This window comes from Orycteropus afer, unplaced genomic scaffold, assembly GCF_000298275.1.
Source record: "Orycteropus afer afer isolate SDZICR_OR568_19922 unplaced genomic scaffold, OryAfe1.0 scaffold00300, whole genome shotgun sequence".
NCBI classification, from domain to species: domain Eukaryota; kingdom Metazoa; phylum Chordata; class Mammalia; order Tubulidentata; family Orycteropodidae; genus Orycteropus; species Orycteropus afer.
In genome coordinates this window covers 3852223-3874862 of record NW_006921887.1, presented here as the reverse complement: position 1 = coordinate 3874862, position 22640 = coordinate 3852223, and the positions used below count along the sequence as shown (strand labels likewise).

Sequence of the window (22640 nt, the reverse complement as noted above, 5' to 3'; positions counted from 1 at the left end):
TTTTTTTTTTTTTTTTAACGTGCATATACACAGAATAATAAGCTAAGTGCCTATATGCTAAGAGTTTGATTAATTGTAGTTTTCTTTCTGTATGTAGGCAGGTATCTGTATATAAGTAAAAATCTACTGCTATCTAGTTGATTCCACCTCAGTGATCTTATAGGACAGAGCAGAACTGCTCCATAGGGTTACCAAGGCTCCACATCTTTATGGAAGCAGACCGCCTCATCTTTCAACCACGGAGTGGCTGATGGGTTTGAATTGCCCACCTTTTGGTTAGCAGCCAAGTGATTTTAATCACTGTGCCACAAAAGCTTGGTATCTCTGTATATAAGTCTGTTCATAGATTTTTTTTTTTGGTATTGCCATAAGTGTCATTTTGGATCTGGAAAGAGCTGCTTTGTGATATGCTAATATTTTATCAGCTACAATTTACATACAAGTTATATATCTTGTATATTCTGTAGTCACTACTACTACTTACTCACTGCCATTGAGTTGGTTTCGACTCATAGTGACCTCTCCTTGAGTTTCTGAGGTGGTATCACTACAGGAGTAGATTGCTTCTGAGAAGTGGCTGATGGGTTTGAACTGCTAGCCTTCTGGTTAGCAGTCAGATGCCTTAGGCGCTACTCCACCAGAGCTCCCTGTACATTCCATGAGTTTTTCATAATTGTATGCACCCATGTAACCACTATCCAAAACAAGACATAGAATGTTTCCATTCCCTTTTCTAAATTTGTCTGCCTGTTTCCAATTGCTTACTTCCGTTTACACCAACCACTATCTGATTTCTATCATCATAAGTTATTTTTTGCCTGTATTTAAATTTCAGAATGGAATGGTACAACATGTACTTTTCAGTATGTAGCTTTTCTATCTTAACATGGTTTTGAGATTCATCTTTGTCATGTATATCAGTAGTTCTTTTCTTTTATTGCTGATGTTGTTGTCGTTTGGTGTCGTGGAGTCGTCTCCGACTCATAGCAACCTTGTGCACAGCAGAATGAAACACTGCCTGGTCCTGTGCCAGCCTCACGATCCTTGCTATACTTGAGCCCATCGTTGCAGCCACTGTGTCAATCCATGTCTTTGAGGACCGGCCTTCCCCTTTTTTGTTGACCCTCCACTTCACCAAGCATGATATCTTTCTCCAAGGAATGGTTCCTTCTGACAACATGACCAAAGTAGGTAAGAGGAAGTCTGGCCATTCTTGCTTCCAAGGAGCATTCTGGTTGCACTTCCTCCAGGACAGATTTGTTAGCCCTTTTAGCAGTCCGTGGTATTCTTAGCATTCTTCTCCAACACCACAACTCAAAAGCATCAACCCATTTTTGGTCTTCCTTATTCACTATCGAGCTCTCACATGCGTAGGAGGTGATTGAAAATACCATGGCTTGGGTTAGGCACACCTTAGTCTTCAAGGAGACATCTTTGCTCTTCATCACTTGAAAGAGGTCTTTTGCAGCAGATTTGCCCAATGCAGTATGTCGTCTGATGTCTTGACTGCTGCTTCCATTGGTGTTGATTGTAGAACCAAATAATATGAAAGATATGTACTTACATTTTATTGACTATGCAAGAGCATTTGATTGTGTGGATCATAACAAATTACGGATAACATTGAGAAGAATGGGAATTCCAGAACACTTGATTGTACTCACGAGGAACCTATACATAGACCAGGAGGCTATTGTTCTAACACAAAAAGGGGATGCTGCATGGTTTCAGATCAAGAGGAGAGTGCATTAGCATTGTATCCTTTTACCATGGTTACTCAATTTGTATGCTGAGCAAATAATCTGAGAGGCTGGATTATGTGAAGAAGAACATGGCATCAGGATTGGAGGAAGACTCATTAACAACCTGTGATACTCAGATGACACAACTTTGCTTGCTGAAAACGAGGATGACTTGAACCACTTACTGATGAAGATTAAAGACTACAGTCAGCAGTATGGATTACACCTCAGTATAAAGAAAACAAAAATCCTCACAACTGGTCCAATAAACAGCTTCATGATGGATGGAGAAAAAATTGAAGTTGTTAAGGACTTCATGTTATTGCTGATGAGTACTCCGATATGTAGATATAGCACAATTTGTTTATCCATGCTTCTCATAATGAACATTTGAGATGTTTCCAGTTTGTGGCTACTATGAATAAGGCTGCTATAAGTACTCTGTGTAAGTGTATTTGTAGACATATGTTTGTATCTGGAAGTGAAATTCCTGGATCATAAGGTATATGTATGTTGTCTCTGAAACGGTTATAATGTTTTACTCTCCTACCAGAAGTGTATAAGAGTTTCAGTGGCTGTGCATCCTTCCAGCATCTGCTGATATTTGCTTTAGCCATTCTAGTAGATGTGTAGTGGTGTGTCTGTGGTTTTGATTTGATTGCATTTTTCTGTTCATCAGTGATGTTAGGCACCTTTCCTCATACTTAACACTCAGTTGTCTTTTTTTCTGTTTTTTTTATAGTCATATCTTTTTGTTCATTTTTTAATTAGGTTGTTTATCATTTCAGTGTTGATTTGTAGACATTCTTTATATATTCTTTATTAAAGTCTTGTCAGATAGATGTACTGTGATACTATTTTTAGAATTTATGGATTGTTTATTCATTTTCTTAATTGTCTTTTAATGAGAATAAATTTTTTATTTTGATGACACCAAATTTGTCAACTTTTTCTGTTGTGATTTTGCTTTTTGTGGCCTATCCAGGTGGTTTTGTTTCATTTTTTTCTGTTTTGTATTTTCTAAAAAAAGTTTACATTAAATCCTGAAAAATTTATTTTAAATCATCATTGTAAAAATGACACGGAAAATATATTTAATGACATCATACATTTTACAGTATACTATGTGGAAAAACTAAGATGTAAAACTGTGTGTGTGTGTGTGTGTGTGTGAGAGAAGCTCTATTTTCTCATTCTGAATAGATAAAAATAATTAGTTGAGTATCAAAAGATTGTTCAAAACAGGAGTCAATAAAGAATGATACACAGAGAAAGTTAAAAGTTTTCACTGTTTTTGAGTTTCGAACTTTTATGTGTTAATTTCCCAGCATTTTTAAGACCTTTGAGTATTGGATAGTTAATTAGTACTTTATATGATCTGTCTTCCGTATTTCATGCCCATAAATCCATTCATTTATGATTTAAGTAGTGTGAAAATTTAGATATTTGTGAGGCAGTGTGTATTGGATAATACTAGTTTTTAATGACTTACCCCCAGCCTTTATATTTGTCTGACCCTAATTCAATAGTAAGTGCAGTGGTAGACTTTTGCCTTCCATGTGGGAGACCTGGCTTTGATGCCTGACCAATGCATCTCATGTGTAGCCACAATCCAGCTGTCAGTGGAGGCTTGCATATTCCTTGATGCTGAGTAAGTTGCAGTGGTACTTCCAGACAAAGACAGACTAGGAAGAAAAGCCTGGCAATCTGCTTGTGAAAATCAACCGTGAAAGTCTGATTGTGACTGATTATAGTGATGGCACAGGACCAGTCAGCATTTAATTTTATTTTGCATGGTATCTTAGTTATCTGTTGCTCCTAGACAGAAATACAAGTGATGGCTTTAACAAACGGAAGTTTATTCTGTCACAGTTTAGGAAACTAGAAGTCCAAATTCAGGGTGCCAGCTCTAGGGGAAGACTTCTGTCTCTGTTAGCTTTGAGAGAAGGTCCTTGGTTCCCTACAACATCTGTGGGCCCAACTTTCTTGGAGAGATCCATGGATGTTGGCATCTTCTCCTAGTTCTAGGAGGTTCTCACCACAGGGACCCAGGTCCAAAGGATATACTTTGTTCCTGGCTCTAGATGGTACTGAGATCCCTCCTTTTCTGTTCACTTCTTTCTCTCTCCTTTTATCTACTGTAAGGTAAAAGGTGATGCAGGCCACATCCTAGGGAAACTCCCCTTATATCAAATTAGAGCTGTGACCTGAGTAAGAGTGTTATATCCCTCCCCAGTCTCCTTATAACTGATTGGCTGATCATACCAGGTGACATCATGGGGGATGATTATATCATCACATTAACTGCCAAGCCATTGAGAATCATGGCCCAGCTAAGTTGACACATATTTTTTTGGAATACAATTCAGTCCGTTACAGTGAGGATTGCCATTAGTTGGGGGTGGAGGAGTGGCTGGTGGGTTTGACCTGCCAGCCTTCTGGTTAGCAGTCAAATGCCTTAGGCACTAGGCCACCAGAGCTCCTAACAACAGCAGTTCAGCAGCACCTTTCTTTTTAGCAACTCATCTTCATCAAGTCTTTCAAAAAATTCAAATTAATTTTATAGGAACAATAAATTTCTTTTCACTCATGTTTCATTAGTTTATGTAATATGTAATTATATTACATGGGACCAGCAGGAAATATAACTGGCACAGATAGATGCAGAAACAAACGTAAGTGACTCTTGGTATGATAACTTCTCAACAGGTGGGAACCCAGGCATGTGAGTATTTAAAGTAGATTTGTAGTGAGAGTGTTTTTAATATGTGTGGGTATCAGTCCCAAGGTTTTACAGAAGGAACAGAGCATTAGATCATCTAGAATAAGAGTTAAGTTTAGGTTAATTAAGACAACTTTATTTAGGAAAAACAAAACTATGTGCAAAAATATTTTTTACTGGTGGTGGAAGTATTAATGATCAGAAATTTTTCTTTGTTTTTTTATTTTCTAAAATTTATGGAAAAATTATTTTGTAGCAATTATTCAGAAAAATAAACTATAGCAAAAATATCTAACTTATGGCAAAAGTTATATAGAATACTCTGGTGAGTACTGTTTCATACCATGCAGCTTATTATATAAAGCACATACTATAAATATATGGCATATGCATTTTTATGTTTAATTAAATACTTTTGCCTATTTGTAAAATCAACATAGATTTGCAGATTCAGTCACATTATGCAGTTTAAATAAATTTTGCAAAGTTACACTCATTTTGTATGTATTTCTTATGCTCCTTTAGAGAACTTGGAAAATATAATTCTTCCAACAAATGAAAGAATTATTGTAATTTTACCACCTAGCATCATTAACTTCTCTGAAAACATTTAAGTATGTATCTTTTCTGAGATGCCTCAAATTGCCATGTATTATCTACTTGAGGAAATTAAGTATTAACTGTATGTGTGTATAGTTTTATATTGTACTCCCCCAAAGATATAAAGAAGTATAATGACAAGAAAATATGTTTTCTTTTTTTAAAAGAAAAATATTTATTTATGTTATTCAGAATATATACAGCATCACTACATCAATACAACGGTTTCTACCTGTACAATTCAGTGATGTTGATTACGTTCTTTAAATTGTGCAACCATTGTCACCTTCTTTTTCTGATTTATCTTCCATTAACATAAACTCACTGCCTCCTAAGTTTCCTTAGACTGAACTGAGAGAATACAAGTCTGTGCACAAGGTTATAATTGTCTTCAAATATCTGAATGGCTGTCATAGGTTTCATAAGTGTAAGCTACAGTACTTTGAATCATCTTATATGCATGTGAGAGCTGAACAGTGAATAAGGAAGACTGGAGAAATGATACATTTGAAATTACAGTGTTGGCGAAGAATATTTAATATACCATTGACTTCCAGAGGAATGAACAAATCTGTCTTGGAAGTACAGCTGGAATGCTTCTCAGAAACAAGAATGGCAAGACTTCTTTTCTTATACTTTGGTCATGTTATCAGGAGGACCAGTCCCTGGAAAAGGATAAAATGTTCGATAAAGTAGAAGATCAGTGAAAAAGAAGAAGACCCTCAATGATTTGGATTGACACAGTGGCTGCAACAATGGGCTCAAGCATAGCAACATTGTGAGGCTGGCGCAGGACTGGGCAGTGTTTTGTTCTGTTATACATAGGGTCACTGTGAGTCTAAAGAGACTGGATGACATCCAACAACAACACAACAGTTTTAATGGAAGCAGATTGCCAGGCACCTTTTCTTATGTGCTATTGCCAAGTGGATTTGCACTGCCAACCTTAGGTTAGTAGGTAAGTGCAAACCATTTGCACCACCTAGGGACCTCACATTAGCAGAGGGGTTGGCCCATGAGCCATTTTATTTTTGGAACACAGCCACATTGCGTTTGTTTACACATTTTCTACTATTGCTTTTGTGCTTTGATGACAGAGTTGAGTAGTTGCAGCAGAGACGTTATGACCTGCAAAGCCTGAAATGTTATCTGGTTCCTAGCAGAAAATGTTCACTGGTTCATGGTGTAGCAGGTAAAGAAGAAACCAGGAGTTTCTCTCATTTTGTTTCCAGGGAAAAGTTGTACCTGATATTTCAAGTTATAGTACCCCATAGGAGTATTGTAGTAAATGAACATTAAATAGTACATCATGTCTAAAATGACCATAGTTGTTGTTGTTGTTGTTATGTGCCGTCGAGTCAGACCTGACTCATAGCGACCCCTCCTTGGGTTTCCGAGGCAGTATCACTGTGGAAGTAGATTGCCCCATCTTCCTTCCGAGGAGTGGCTGGTGGGTTTGAACCGCCAACCTTCTGGTTAGCAGTCAAGTGCCTTGGCCACCATGCTACCAGAGCTCCTATATTATAGTTAATTGTATTCATTTTATAATTAAGTTGACAAAAATCTGGCCCAGTGTTGGCTTATTATCACCTTTCTGTGTGGGTGTATTTGGGTTATTCTTGTTGTTGTTGACTGTCAGTTTCCTTCCATGTGAGGTCCATTACAGAAGCATCGATCCATGCAACTCATGCTCAGTGCTGTATTCCCAGTACCAAAAATAGTACCTGAGCTTGAGAGCTACTCAATGAATACTTGTTGACTGAAGGAAGTATGAAATTTCATTTTTCTAGCAAGATTTTGGTTTTTAAAAAGAGTCTTCAGTCAGTTTGTGCCAGGAAATGACCCTTTACTAAGCAGCTGCTTCTGCTAAGTGCTATCGAGTTGACTCCTACTCAGTAACCCTGTAGGGCAGAGTAGAATTGCCACATAGGGTTTCCAAGGCTGTAATGGAGAAAGTTGGCAGTAATTAATCTGCAAGCCTTTTTGCATTCAGCAGCTAACCAAAAGTTTGGGGATTCAAACCCACCGCTGTAGGAGAAAGATGAGGCAGTCTGCTTCCATAAAGATTCACAGATTTACAGGCAGTTTACTCCTGTAGTGTCTTTATGAATCACAGTTGACTCAGTGGCAGTGGGTTTTGGTTTTGGTTCTTTGTGAGGAATTTATCTTTTAGACTAAACTTTTAAACTATTAGTTTAGTAACTTTTCTTGTTCAGGCCTGACACCTAATAATAAACTGATAGGAAAGGTTTAGGTTATACATTTCCTTCATATGATTCTTAGCCCTGACTTTGCAAACTATTGTTTGTTGTTGTTATGTGCCATAGAGTCAGACCTGACTCATAGCGACCCTTCCTTAGGTTTGTGAGGCAATATCACTACGGAAGTAGATTGCCTCATCTTCCTTCCGAGCAGTGGCTGGTGGGTTTGAACTGCCAGCCTTCTGGTTAGCAGTCAAGTGCCTTAGGCACTATGCTACCAGAGCTCCTATAGGTTCTAAATTATCTTAAGAGTTTTATAAACTTCTCAAATATAATTAAACCTTTCAGACATCATTGACTCACTTATAATTCTTCTTCCCCAAAAGATACCATTTATATTTACTAAATACTAACAGTGACCTATCCATAGCCCCTTTTAATTCTTTTTAGTGAGATTTGATCCCAAGATCAGATGGGCTGTTTTTATTTCACTTTTCAGATAAACTTAGAGTCACTGGTCACAGACAAATCCTAAACCACTTAATATTAATTTTTTCATTTAAGTTAAAGTAAGACGACATCCAAATTTTGTGGGAGATAATAAAATTAAATCAATGGTCTCTACATAGAGCAACTTCATACTCATTACAAATAATTGGGATAAGTAATCTGCTTAGTAATTTCATACTAACCTGGTTGTTATGGCTAACAGCCTGGTATTAACTACACGGAGAAGGTAGGCAGATACAAGATAAATGTAAATGGAAAAAAGAAATTCAAAACAAATAATTCTTTGGTTTTGTGTTAACAGATACATATCTCACTGGAAGTCATAGTGTTAGGTACTATTGAGTCAGTTTTGACTCAATAATAACCCTGTGTACAACAGAATGAAACATTGCCTGGTGCCTGTGCCATCCTCACAGCCATTGGTGTCAATCTCATCATTTTGACAGTCATCACCATGTTCAATGACCTTCTACTAAGCAGGATATCCTTATCCAGGGACTGATCCCTTCTGAAAACATGACCAAAGTATAAGAGGTGAAGTCAGGCCACTTTCGCTCCTTAGGGAGCGTGAAGGCTCTACTTCCTTATTCTTATGGCAGTCCATGGTGTAGTCACTATTCTTCACCAACACCATATTTCAGATGCATCAATTCTTCTGCAGTTTTTCTTCTTCATTATGCAGCTTTCACATGCATATGAGCCTATTCAAAATATCGTGACTTGGGTCAGGCACACCTTAATCTTCATAGTGACTTCTTTGCTCTTTAACACTTTAAAGAAATCTTTTGCGGCAGATTTTCTCAGTGGAACACATCATTTGATTTCTTGACTTCTGCTTCCATGGGCATTGATTATGGATCCAAGTAAAATGAAATCCTTGACAACTTCAATCTTTTCTCCATTTACCATATTACGTATTGGCCCAGTTGGGAGGATTTTTATTTTCTTTATGTTGAGGTATAATCCATACTGAAGGCTATAGTCTTTTTTACTTTCAGCAAGTAAGGTTGTGTCATCTGCATATTGCAGGTTGTTAGTGAGTCTTCCTCCAGTTGTGATACTATGTTATTATTCATATAGTACAGCTTCTTGGATTATTTGCTTGGCATTGTTGTTGTTGTTGTGTGCCATTGAGTCAGTTCCAGCCCATCGTGACCCTATGTACAACAAAATGAAATACTGCCAGGTCCTGTGCCATCCTCACAATTGTTGTCATGCTTGAGTCCATTGTTGTAGCCACTGTGTCAGTCTGTCTCATTGAGAGTCTTTCCTTTTTTTGATGACCCTCCACTTCACAAGTGTGATATCCTTCTTCAGAGATAAAGATATATATAAGTATGGTGAAAGGATACAGCCCTGATGCACGCCTTTCCTGATTTTAAACCGTGTAGTATCCCATTGTTATGTTTGAACAATTGCCTCTTGGTCTATGTATAGGTTCCTCATGAGCATAATTAAGTGTTCTGGAATTACCATTCTTTGCAATATTATCCATGATTTATTATGATTCACACAATTGAATGCCTTTGCACAGTCAGTAAAACACAGGTAAACATCTTGCTGGTATTCTTTGCTCTCAGCCAAGATCCATCTGACATTAGCAATGATATCCCTCATTCCACATCCTCTTCTGAATCTGACTTGAATTTCAGGAAGTCATGGAGTGTGCTCACTGCCATTGAGTAAATTCGACTCATAGCAACCCCTCCTTGGGTTTCCGAGGTGGTATCTCTATGGAAGTAGATTGCCCAGTCTTCTTTCTGAGGAGTGGCTGGTGGGTTTGAACTGCCAGCCTTCTCATTAGCAGTCAAATGCCTTAGGCACTGTGCCACCAGAGCTCCTTCAGGAAGTGCTAAAGAAGCAAGGAGGCCACATATTCTGACCTCCTCTAACCCCACAAGAAGAAGACAGAATTACTATCAGTAGCCCAAGGCTTATCCCTGTGAGGTCAGACATGCTGCCTCCCTCCAACCCTTTCACCAACCCTGACACCAACTGTTCCTCCTGCAGCACCCACAACATCTCTGCCAGGTTTGATAATTCACTGCAGTGGCCACACAGAACTCACAGATTATGGGGGCTTTTTAGGGAAGTACCAGGCTACAATTCAAGTTCAAGAACAATGCTTAGTCTCTTTCAGCCCACCGTCTCTCAGCTAACAGTCTCTCTCTCAGCAATGCTTGTCTCTTGGTGTCTCTGTCTCAGCAGTGCGTGTCTCTCAGGAGCACATTTCTCTCAGCAGCACGTTTTTCTTAGCCAGCAGTCAGAGAGACTACTCCTGACTCTAGGAGGCCTCTTTTTGAGCCTGGCAGAGTGACCAAACTAACCAATCCCGACATCAGAATTCCATACACCTGAGAGAGAGCGAACTTCCCAGAAATTTACTTTGTGCTGCTCCCAACAGAAATACCCCAGGTGGATAACTAATAATCAGGAGCTAGTTGCTTGCTCATAGCAAATTCCACCACAGAGTTCACAAACACTTATGGCTAGGAAAGCCACAGTATGTAAATTTACTACACCGCAGGAAGTCATCTCACTCACTGCTGTCGAGTTGGATCCAACTCATAGTGATCCCTCCTTGGGTTTCTGAGGCAGTATCTCTACAGAAGTAGATTGCTTACTCTTCTTTCTGAGGAGTGACTGGTGGATTTGAACCTCCAGCCTTCTGATTAGCAGTCAGATATCTTAGGCATTGTGCCACCGTAGCTCCTCAGGGAATCAGTTAGCTGTAAATTATAACACGAGCAATGTGATACTTTATCTCTCTCTCTTTCTATATATGTCTGTCTATCTATCTATCTATCGATCTATCTATTAAAGGAGGGTGCAGAGGTTTCCAGCAGCTAAGGGAGACAAACTTGTCTGTCAGTTTGTCATCCTATGAAACTTTGTACGTTGCTGTGAGGCTTGAGGCTGTGCCACTGGTGTTTCAGATGCCAGCAGAGTTGCACATGGTGCACAGGTTTCAACACAGCTTACAGACTAAGACAGACTAGAAAGAAGGAGGAGGCCATCCATTTCTCAAAATTGGCCAGGGAAAACCTTATGAATAGCAGAGAAACACTGTCTGATACATTACTGGGCAACTTTATGAATAGCTTGGAAACTGTCTGACACAGTGCGGGGAGACTGGCCCCTTGGGTTGGAAGGCACTCAAAATAGGCAGTTGGGAAAGAGCTGCCTCTGAGTAGAATGAACCTTAATGGTATGGATAAAGTCTTTCAAGACCTCCATGTGCTGACGTGGCATGACTCAAATTGAGGAGAAACAGCTGCAAACACTATTAATAATCAGAAAATGGAATGTACGGAGTATGAATCTAGGAAAATTGGAAGTTGTCAAAAATGATATGGAATGCATAAAAATTGATATGCTAGGCATTAGTGAGATGAAATGGACTGGTTTTGTCTATTTTGAATCAGACAACCATATTATCTAGTTTGACGGGAATAACAAATTGAAGAGGAATGACATAGCATTCATCATCACAAAAGATGTTTCAAGATCTTCCCTGAAGTACAATGCTATCAGTGATAGGATAATATCCATACGCCTACAAGGAAGACCCATTAATATGACTATTATTCAAATTTACGCACCAATCACCAAAGCCAAAGATGAGGAAATTGAAGATTTTGATCTACCTCTGCAGTCTGAAATTGACCAAACATGCAATCAAGATGTGTTGCTTATCACTGGTGTTTGGAATGCAAAAGTTGGAAACAAAGAAGAATCATTGGTAGTTCGAAAATTTCGCCTTGATGACAGAAATAACTCTGGAGATCACATGATAGAATTTTGCAAGACCGATGACTTACTCATTGCATATACCTTTTTTAGCAACACAGACGGTGGCTATACACATGAACTTTGCCAGATGGAGTACACAGTAATCAGATTGTCTGCATTTGTGTCAAGAGGCAATGGAAAATCTCAATATCTTCAGCCAAAACCAGGCCAGGAGTGGAAAAGACCATCAACTGCTCATGTGCAAGTTCAACTTGAAGTTGAAGACAATTAAAACAAGTCCATGGGAGCCAAAATATGATCTTGAATATATCCCTCCTGAATTTAGAGACCATCTAAAGAATAGATTTAATGGATTGAACACCAGTGACCAAAAACCAGAAGAAATGTGGGATGACATCAAGAGCATCATCCATGAGGAAAACAAGAGGTCATTAAAAATATGAAAAAGAAAGCAAAGACCAAAATGGATGTCAGAAGAGACTCTGAAACGTGCCCTTGAGCGAAGAGTAGCTAAAGCAAATGGAATGGATGACAAGATATAAGAGCTGAACAGGAGATTTCAAAGAGCAGCTTGTGCAGACAAAGCCAGTTACTATAATGAAATTGCAAAGACCTGGAGTTAGAAAACCCAAAGAGAAGAACATACTCAGCATTTCTCAAGCTGAAAGAACTCAGGAAAAAATTTAAGACTCAAGTTGCAATATTGAAAGATTCTATGGGCAAAATATTGAATGATGAAAGAAGCATCAAAAGAAGATGGAAGGAATACACAGTGTGCCAAAAAAAAAAAAAAAAAAAAAAACTGGTTGATCTTCATAGATTTCAGGAGGTGGCATATGTTCAAGAACCAATGGTATTGAGGGATGAGGTTGAAGCTGTGCTGAGGGAATTAGTGAAGAACAAGGCTCCAGGAATTGAAGGAATAGCCATTGAGATGTTTTAACATACGGATGCCCCTCTGGAGGCACTCACTTGGTTATGCCAAGAGATTTGGAAGACAGCTACCTGGCCAACTGGCTGGAAGAGATTCATATTTGTACCCATTCCAAAGAAAGGTGATCCCACACAAGTTGGAAATTATCAAACAATACCATTAATATCGCATGCAAGTAAAATCTTACTGAAGATGATTCAAAAACAGTCGCAGCAGTATATTGACAGAGAACTTCCAGCGGTGCAAGCTGGATTCAGAAGAGGACATGGAATGAGGGATATCATTGCTGATGTCAAATGCATCTTGGCTCATAGTAAAGAATACCAGAAAGATACTTACTTATGTTTTATTGAGTATGGAAAAGCATTTGATTGTGTGGATCATAACAAATTGTGGATAACATTGAGAAAAATGGGAATTCCAGAACACTTAATTGTACTCGTGAGGAACCTGTGCATAGACCAGGAGGCTGTCTTTCAAACAGAAAAAGGGAACACTGCATGGCTTAAAATCAGGAAGAGAGTGCATCAGAGTTGTATCCATTCACCATACTTGTTCAATCTGTTTTTGCTGTTAAGTGCCATCGAGTTGTCTCTGACTCATAGTGACCTCAAGCACCGCAGAATGAAACACCACTCACTTCTGAGCCGGTTCCAGGATTCTTGCTACACTTGAGCCCAAGGCTGCCGCCACCGTGTCAGTCCACCTCGTTGAGGGCCTACCCCTATTTTGTTGATCCTCCACCTTAGCTAGCATGACATCCTTCTCCAGGGAGTGGTCACTTCTGATAACATGACCAAAGTATGTGAGATGAACTCTGGCCACTCTCGCCTCCAAGGAGCATTCTGGATGCATTTCCTCCGGGACAGATCTGTTCATTATTTTAGCAGTCCATGGTACTTTCAGCATTCTTTAACACCACAGCTCAAAAGCATCAACCCTTCTTTGGTCTTCCTTATTGATCGTCCAGCGCTCACATGCATATGAGGCAATTGATACTACCATGGCTTGTGTCAGGCGCACCTTAGTCCTCAAGGAGACATCTTTGCTCTTCAGCACTTGAAAGAGTCCTTTGAAGCAGATTTACCCAGTGCTATACATCATCTGATGTCCTGACTACTGCTTCTATTGGTATGGATTGTAGAATCAAGCAATGTGAAGTCTGACAATTCCAATCTTTTCTCCATTTATTGTAATGCTGCTTATAGGTCCAGTTGTGAGGATTTTTGTTTTCTTTATATTGAGATATAATCCATACTGCAGATTGTATTCTTCAGTCTTCATCGGTAAGTACTTCAAGTCATCCTCACTTTCAGCAAGTAAAGTTGTGTCATCAGCGTATTGCAGGTTGTTAATGGTTCTTCCTCCAATCATGGTGCCACGTTTTCTTCATATAGTCCAGCTTCTCAGATTATTTGCTTAGCATACAGATTGAATAAATGTGGGGAAAGGATACAACCCTGACACACTCCCTTCTTGATTTTAAGCCATTCAGTGTTCCCTTTTTCTGTTTGAACGGCAGCCTCCTGGTCTGTGTACCGGTTCCTCATGAGTTCAGTTAAATGTTCTGGAATTCCCATTCTTCTCAATGTTACCCACAATTTGTTATGATCCACACAATTGAATGCTTTTGCATGCTCAATAAAACACAAGTAAACATCTTTCTGGTATTCTTTACTTTGAGCCAAGATGCATCTGACATCAGCAATGATATCCCTCATTCCACGTCCTCTTCTGAATCTAGCCTGCACCTCTGGAAGTTCTTTGTCAATACACTGCTGCAACCGTTTTTGAATTATCTTCAGTAAGATTTTACTTGCATGCGATATTAATGATAATGTTTGATGATTTCCAACTTGTGTGGGATCACTTTTCTTTGGAATGGGTACAAATAGTATCTCTTCCTATCAGTTTGCCAGGTAGTTGTCTTCCAAATCTCTTGACATAATCGAGTGAGTGTCTCCAGAGGGGCATCCGTATGTTGAAACATCTTAGTGGGTATTCTGTCAATTCCTGGAGCCTTGTTCCTTGCCAGTTCCCTCAGTGTTGATTCAACTCAATACCATTGGTTCTTGAACATATGCCACCTCCTGAAATGGATGAAGATCGACCAGTTCTTCTTGGTACAGTGACTCTGTGTATATTGCTTCCATCTTCTTGGATGCTTCCTGCATCATTCAATATTTTGCCCATAGAATCTCAATATTGCAACTTGAGTCTTAAATTTTTTCCTCATTTCTTTCAGCTTGAGAAATGCCGAGTGTCTTCTTCCCTTTGGGTTTTTTAACTCCAGGTTTTTGCACATTTCATTATAGTAATTGGCCTTGTCTGGTTGAGCTACTCTTTGAAATCTTCTGTTCAGCTCTTTTATCTTGTCCTTCATTCCATTTGCTTTAGCTACTCTTCGCTCAAGGGCAAATTTCAGAGTCTCTTCTGACCTCCATTTTGGTCTTTTCTTTCTTTCTCATATTTTTAATGACTTCTTACTTTCTTCATGGATGATGCTCTTGATGTCATTCCACAGTTCTTCTGGTTTTCGGTCATTGGTGTTCAGTACGTCAAATCTATTCTTTAGATGTATGGTAAGCAAATAATCCAGGAAGGTGGACTGATTTTTAATGATTGATTTTGATATGATGTCTGTTTTTCTTCGTATTTTTTGTGTTTGGAATTGTTGAGAATCTTAGCTTTGTTGAGTTACTGTTTTCATCATATTTGGTAAGTTGTCATCCATTGTTTCTTCAAATATTTTTGTATATATTCCTCCAATTACATGTTAATCTGCTTGCAGTTCCACCACCCACTGAAGCTCTGTTCGTTTATTCTTTTTTCTCTTTTTATTACCTATTGCACAGTTTTCATTGCTATGTCTTCAAGTCTACTGTTCTTACTTTCTGTAATCACTGATCTGCTATTAGTCCCATTTTCATTCCTACATTGTGATTTTGATCTCAAGAAATTCATTTTGGGTGCTTTTTGTACCTTTCATTTTTCTACCTCAGTTTTTGAGCATATGGACTATAATTGTAAAAACTGCTAGTTCTGCCATCTGTGCCAGTTCAGGATCAGTTTAACTGATGGATATTTCTGCTTGTTAGTGGTCATGTTTTCTTGTTTATTGGCCTTCCTGGTAATGACTGTATGTTAAACATAAATTTTGTATTGTAAAAAATAAGAAAACAGTTGCTGTCAAGTCAGCTCTGACTCATGGCGACCTTGTGTGTGTCATAGAGAACAGTGCTCTTAGAGTTTCAGTGGCTGATTCTGGGCAAGCTGCTTATCAGGGTTTCTTCTAAGGTGACTCTGGGTGGACTTGAATCTACAGCCTTTCATTTAGCAGCCAAGTGTGTTAACTGTTTACACCACCAGAAACTTCAGTTTCTGCATTATCCAAAAAACCAAAACCAAACTCACTGCCATCGAGTTGATTCCGACTAGTAAGTGAACCCTCCTTGGATTTCCGAGGTGGTATGTCTATGGGAGTAGATTGTTCAGTCTTCCTTCTGAGGAGTGGTTCCGTTCATTTAAATGTTCTTGAGATTTGCTCTGGGACACAATTCAGGTTACTTTTAAACAGTTTGCTTCTTTTGATTCTTGCTGTTAAGATTTATTAGGTGGGATGAAAAAAAAAAATGTTTAGTCTGATTGTCTGTCACTCTTCAGCCAAGAAGGAGCACTGGTGGTATCATAGTTAAGCACTTATCTGCTAAATGAAAGGTTGGTGGTTCAAACTCTTCCCAGCACCACAATCTGGAAACACTGTCAGTGCATAAAGCTGGAGCAATTGTAGGGCACATTTATTTGTATCTCATTTCTCAGGGATCATTGTTTTTCATTGCCTGATGTCCAGTGTCTTTTCAATTATTGTTTTATATATTTTGTCCAGTGTTTTGGTTGTTCTCAGACACAATGGTAAATTTGGTTTCTGTTACTACATGTTAGCTTGTAGTGAAAGCTGGAATATTGAAATGTAAAGTTTAATGGTTGAGTGATCCAGGTGATGATACAGAGTTGGACCATAGGTATAAGTTAGGGCTTCAGATAGGCTTATTCCAACTCAACCCTCTGTTGATAATTTGCATTTCCACCCCAGATACACTGAATCAGAATCTACATCTTAACAAGATCCCCAAGTGATTCTTACGTATCATAGCCGATGGAGTGTTTGCATAGTGATGGAGTAGGCAAACAGGCAGTGGTACCCACTAAAAGATGGTGGCTGGCTGCACCACTTTGAATGGGTGTAGACTACCATCTTTGAGCAGGGCACCACTGCCTGTTTCCTGCTTGGGTCAAAATCCCACCCACAAGAGATTTAATTGCTGTGTGGTACATACACTCTGTCATCCATGACTGAACCATTTCAAACTGGTTTGAAGTCCTGGATAGAAAAGCTAATTCTTAGCTTGTGGTTGAACTGGAATGAACCAGTTTGAAGCCCTTGTATGAGTGGAGTAGAAATGTAAAGTTGTTGAATGGTTACTCCACATGACTTAGAAGTCACCTCAGTAGATTTGAGTTAGAGAGTAAGACTTTAAACCAAGAGCCAAAGTTGTGAAATTTCAATATACTAAACGTTTTATGTGTTTGGTTAGGAAAATATTATGTTAAAATTAGATTAATTTGTGCTGTCTTTTCTTCTAGAACCTTCTGATAACTTACGGGAGATCCTGCAAAATGTGGCCAAATTGCAAGGAGTATCAAATATGAGAAAGCTAGGCCATCTGAATAACTTTACTAAGGTAAGTAACTTGAATCTTTATTTATTTTGTCATCTAAAATTCTTTATTCCTAACTATACTTACTCATTGTTTGTCAGCTATGATTAGCAAGAAATTCTTGCGTGTTCATTCATTGTTAGTGTTTTCCTCTGCCACTTCTCATGGACTTTGCTATAGGTTTTTAAATTTTAAAATATACTTAAATAGTAAAAATATCACTTGTCTGTTGCAGAAAGTTTGGTAGATTACAGAGAGAAATACAGAAAAAAATTCACTGGGAAGTCCATAATTCAGTCTTAACTGTTTTCTACATAATGCTTTATTTCTTTTAGGAGCTCTGGTAGTGTAGTGCGTAAGACATTTGACTGCTAACCAACAGGTTGGCGGTTCAAACCCACCAGCCATTCCTCGGAAGGAAGGTTGGGCAATCTACTTCCAGAGAGATACCGCCTGGGAAACCCAAGGAGGAGTCACTGTGAGTCAGATCTGACTCAATGGCAGTGAATTTGGTTTTTTGGTTTTATTTCTTTTGCCTGTTTTCTAATCCTTTTTTTACTTGAGAATATGCAGTGAATATTAAGTAAATATGAAGTTCGTACATAAGTACGTGTGCATATTATATTTCATTTCAACTGCAATTCCCTGAGAAATATTAGAACTTCTTCTTCCTTCCCTTCATGCTCTTACTTCCATTATCTGGATCTAAATTACAACCAAAGGTAAATGTGGGACCCTAGTCCCAAGTAAATATTGAGTTGGTCTCCATTAATAGCCAGATCCTGAGTTTGATGTGTGGCATGGCCTGTTCTTGAGCCTGGTCATGCTGTACAGTCAACTCTTGGGAAAACTAAAATGCGTGTTATTTTAGGTGATGACATAAAATAGAAAAACGTAATGGATCCACTTTACAGCTTACCCCCTGCTATCAAGTCGATTCCAACTCATAGTGAGTCTAGAGGACAGAATAGATCTGCCCCATAGACTTTAGAGGGCTGTAAATCTACACAGAGGCAGATTGGCTCATCTTTCTCCTATGGAATATGGAGCAGCTGGTGGGTTCAAACTGCTGACCTTTTTGTTAGCAGCTAAATGCCTTAACTACTACACCAACAGAGCTCACTCTTTGCAGCTTACTAAATATAAATTGTTCTGCTGCATTTTTAACAGGGCACGATTTATGTTTAAGTACCTCAGTATTCAAAGTGTGATTTTCAGACCAACAGTGTTGACATCACTTTGAAGCTTGTTTGAAATGCTTTATTTTAGGCCAGACTCACTGCATAGAGATCTACATTTTAATAAGTATTCTCTGATGAATTTTAAAGTTTGAGAGGCAATATTTTAATCCTTTCAATATTTTATTTTGTTGCTGTTTAGTAGTTGGAGGGTGGCATATTTTTGATTTTATTCCATAAAAGGGAGAGTATGGAGTCACTGTATAACGAAATTATTTTTTAATTTTGATATTGTGTGATAAAGGAGCTTGATGAAACAGTGGTTAAGTACTCAGCCGCTAACCAAAGACTGTAGTGTGGCAGTCTGCTTCTGTAAAGATTAAAGCCTTGGAAGCCCTGTGGGTCAGTATTATTCTGTCCTGTAGGGTCATTATGAGTCAGAATCTACTCAGTGGCACACAACGACAACCACCACCTTGTACAGTAAATATAAAGGTTTTTTTTTTTTTTTTAATAGTTAGGGAAATAAGTACATATGAATCTAGTTTTCCTTAATGAAGTTTTAAAATATTCTAGCATTTCTATAAAAGGAATGAGAAAATGTAAGGAGTGATTGTTTTAAGAAAAACTTTCAAAAACTTTGAGTAAGTGTTTGTGAAAGGGCTTTCAGAAATACCTATATTTGTTTTTGTGAATGCAATTAAATTTTCAAATACCCTTTTTTCATTTGATATGCTAGTCAAATACTATAAAATCTTTAAAACTCAAAGTGTTCCAAGGTCACAAATTACATCTCCTGCTTTCATTCCATTTCCTAGTTTAATTTCTCCATTCTTTACTCAACTCAAATAAGCCTCACTACTTGCTTAAGTTTGATTGTTAAAGACAATTTTAAGTGTTCTTTGTCCTGTTTGGATTCATGGTTATTGTCATGTTGTTTGGATACCCAGATACCACTTCTCTTGCTAACTAACTCAAACTCTCGCTGCCATCTAGTCGATTCTGACTCATAGCTACCCCCATTGGACTTCCAAGGCTATAAGTCTTTACGGAAGCAGACTGCCTCATCTTTCTTTCCCAGAGCAGCTGGTGGATTAGAACCACCTAATTTGGGGTACCAGACAAATGCCTTAACCTCTACACCACCAGAGCTCCTTGCTAACTGACTAGTATTCTAAAATTAGAAATGGACTTAAGAATGTTAGTGATATGTATTATTAGTTCACTTGGGTACTAGCAGCATTTTTTTTGTTTTGTTTTTAAGATTTTGTTTTGGGTGCAAATTTACAGGGCAGAATTTGTTTTAAATTCAATAGTTCATGTACATTTGGTTTCACTCCCTGATTACCATCCCAAACCCTAACCCACTCTCCTCCTCTCCCTTCTTTGTGACCCCTCCCCCCCCAGTCCCTGTGCTCTTCTTAGTTTTGCACTCCTGTCTGTCCACCTTTCCCTCCATGAGAATGCTACCCCTCTGGTGTCCTGTGCCAGTTGCCCCAAGGGGTATATTTCTGTAGAGTAGATGGGTACATTGCCCTAGGTTGGGTGTTCTGCGTATAAGTCTTAGTACTGTTGGGCTGAGAGCCAGCCCTTGGGAGTGAGTTTTATCTCAGGCCTGAAGTGTATCCCAGGGCCATAGTCTTGGGCGTCCTACCAGACTCCATCCGACAAGTAATTCTGGTCATTATTGTGTTTTTAAATTTTGTTTCACGTTTTTCATCCAACTCTATCCAGTATCTCCAGTTTTGATCCCTTTCTGAGTGGTTGGCATTGGTAGCCGGGCCCCATTTAGTTCTGGTCTTGAGGTCCATCATCTCTTAGGGCTGATTGTTTCCAAATGCCCTTGGGTTTCTTCATTCTTCTTTGCTTCAGACAAGAGGAGACCATTAGGTGCATCTTAGATGGCTGCTGAGAAGCTTTTAAGACCACAGTCACTACTCAACAAAGTAGGTTTGGAACAAGATTTTTATTTTCTGTCTTGTTGTGCCAATTGAGCCTGGTGTTCCCCAATACTGTGGTCCTGAGTCAACAGACCCAGTTAATCCTCTCTCCCAAGGTGTTTGACTGTCTGTGAGGGATTACTCCAAGTCTGTCTTCTGTAGTTTCTGTAATGATTGTGGTTATTTTGTATTACTAATATCTGTGGAAGATTATCCTCAGCTAAATCAATCATTGGTCTAGAGTACATTCCTGTTTGCAGACCCCCATCTGATCTTCTCAGTTGTCTATGCATTTATCTGTAGCCTGGTGTTTGGTGTTAGTGGTAATGCAGTATTGTGCATATACTGGTTTTAGCCTCTGTTGTCAATATCTTATGTGCACAATTGGGTGTCCTCCCTTTCCCCAAAGTTACCATGCTGGTCACAGACTCTTTCCATACTGTCCCTCCCCTTACCCAGCTCAGTGTGTGGCTCCCAACTAGTCCATAGTTTTTCCCTCCTCTTACTTCGAATCCCCAGTAACTTACAAAGTGAGTTCCCTTCTTAAGCAAACCCTTCCTTGACTTTTTACAATAATGGGCTCATACAATATTTGTCCTTCTGCGATTGACTTACTTTATTTCACTCAGCAAAATGTCCTTCAGATTCATCCACGTCGTGAGATGATTTGTGTATTCTGCATTGTTCTTTAATGTAGCATAGTATTCCATTGTGTGAATGTACCCTAATTTGGTTATCCATTCATCTGTTGGTGGGCATTTAGGTTGTTTCCATCTCTTTGCTATAGTGAATTGTGCTGTGATGAACATGGGTGTGCATATGTCTGTTCATGTCCTGTCTATCATCTCTTTAGGTTATATTCCTAGTAATGGAATTTCTGGATCAAATGGTATTTCTGTTTTCAGTTTTTTAAGGAAATACCATATCATTTGGCACAATGGTTGTACCATTTTTCAATCCCACCAGCAGTGTATGAGAATTCCAATCTCTCTGCAACCTTGCCAGCATTTGTTATTTTCTGTCTTGTTGAACTTTACTATTACTGGTGGGGTGTTAGGGTATCTCATTGTTTTAATTTGCATCTCTCTAATGGCTAATGATGGTGTGCAATTCCTCATGTCTTTCTTGGCTGCAAGCATATCGTCTTTAGTGAAGTGTTTGTTCATGTCCCTTGCCCATTTTTGAATTGAATTGTCTGTCTTTTTTGGCATTGAGGTGTTGAATTTTTCTGTAAATTTTGGAGATAAGTCCTTTGTCAGATATATCACAGGCAAATATTTTCTCCCAATCTGTAGGTTGTCTTTTTACTCTGGTAAAGTCTTTCGATGTACATAAGGATTTAACTTTTAAAAGGTCTCAGTCATCTGGCTTCTCTTCTACCTCCTATGCATTCTGGGTTATGCTTAATAGTCTATTTATGCTGTAAATTAGGGCCTCAAGATTTCCCTGTATTTTATCTTTCATGAGCTTTATAGTTCTGGGTTTTACATTTAAGTCTTTGATCCAAGTTGAGTTTGTTTTTATGTGTGGGGTGAGGTATGGGTCTTGTTTCATTTTTCTGCGGTGGATATCCAGTTCTGCCAGCACCATTTGTTAAAGAGGCTGTCTCTTCCCTGATTAATGGATTTTGGTCCTTCGTCAAAGATCAGCGGGCCATAGATGGATGGGTCTATTTCTGGGTTTTCAATTCTGTTCCATTGGTCTATCTGTCTATCGTTGTACCTATACCATGCTATTTTAACTATTGTGACCAGCAGCAATTCTAATGCATTCTTGAACATCTAGAGCAGCACTGTCTTGTTGAAATATAATGTGGGCCACATATCAATTTTAAATTTTATTGTAGCCACATTGAAAAATGTGAAAACAGATTAAATGAATTTTAATGATGCGGTTTTTTAAAAAAAAATTTAATTTAATCCAGTATATCTAAAATCTTATCATTTGATGTAATTAGTATGAAATTTTATTAATGGGATATTTCCAAATAAAATCTTTGAAATCAGGTGTGTATTTTACACTTATAACATGTCTTAGTTCATACTAGTCACCTTTCTAGCATTCATAGTCAGTTGTGGCTGGGTACTACCATGTTGGACAGTACAGATACACAACTTTTTGAATACGAGTAGTTCGTTTATTTATTTTTAGTGTTCCCTCCCCTCCAATAACCAACAAAGAAAGTTTCCATCCATATTTAAATCTTTCTTCGACTTTTTACGAGGAATAAAACCCCAAAACACCAAACTCACTGCTATTGAGTCAATTCCAACTCATAGTGGCCCCTTCTTGGGTTTCTGAGGTGTGGTATCTCTGCGGAAGTAGATTGCCCAGTTTTCCTT

General features: G+C 38.6%; 1 protein-coding gene across 1 annotated transcript in view; it reads left to right on the top strand.

Moving 5' to 3' along the window:
* LOC122151101 (rapamycin-insensitive companion of mTOR-like) overlaps nt 1-22640 on the top strand; it is a 137640-nt gene that overhangs the window by 63489 nt on the left and 51511 nt on the right. The window contains exon 4 of the mRNA XM_042782398.1: nt 17107-17204. Coding sequence (XP_042638332.1) covers nt 17107-17204 — 98 coding nt within the window. The remainder of the gene's footprint in view (nt 1-17106; nt 17205-22640) is intronic.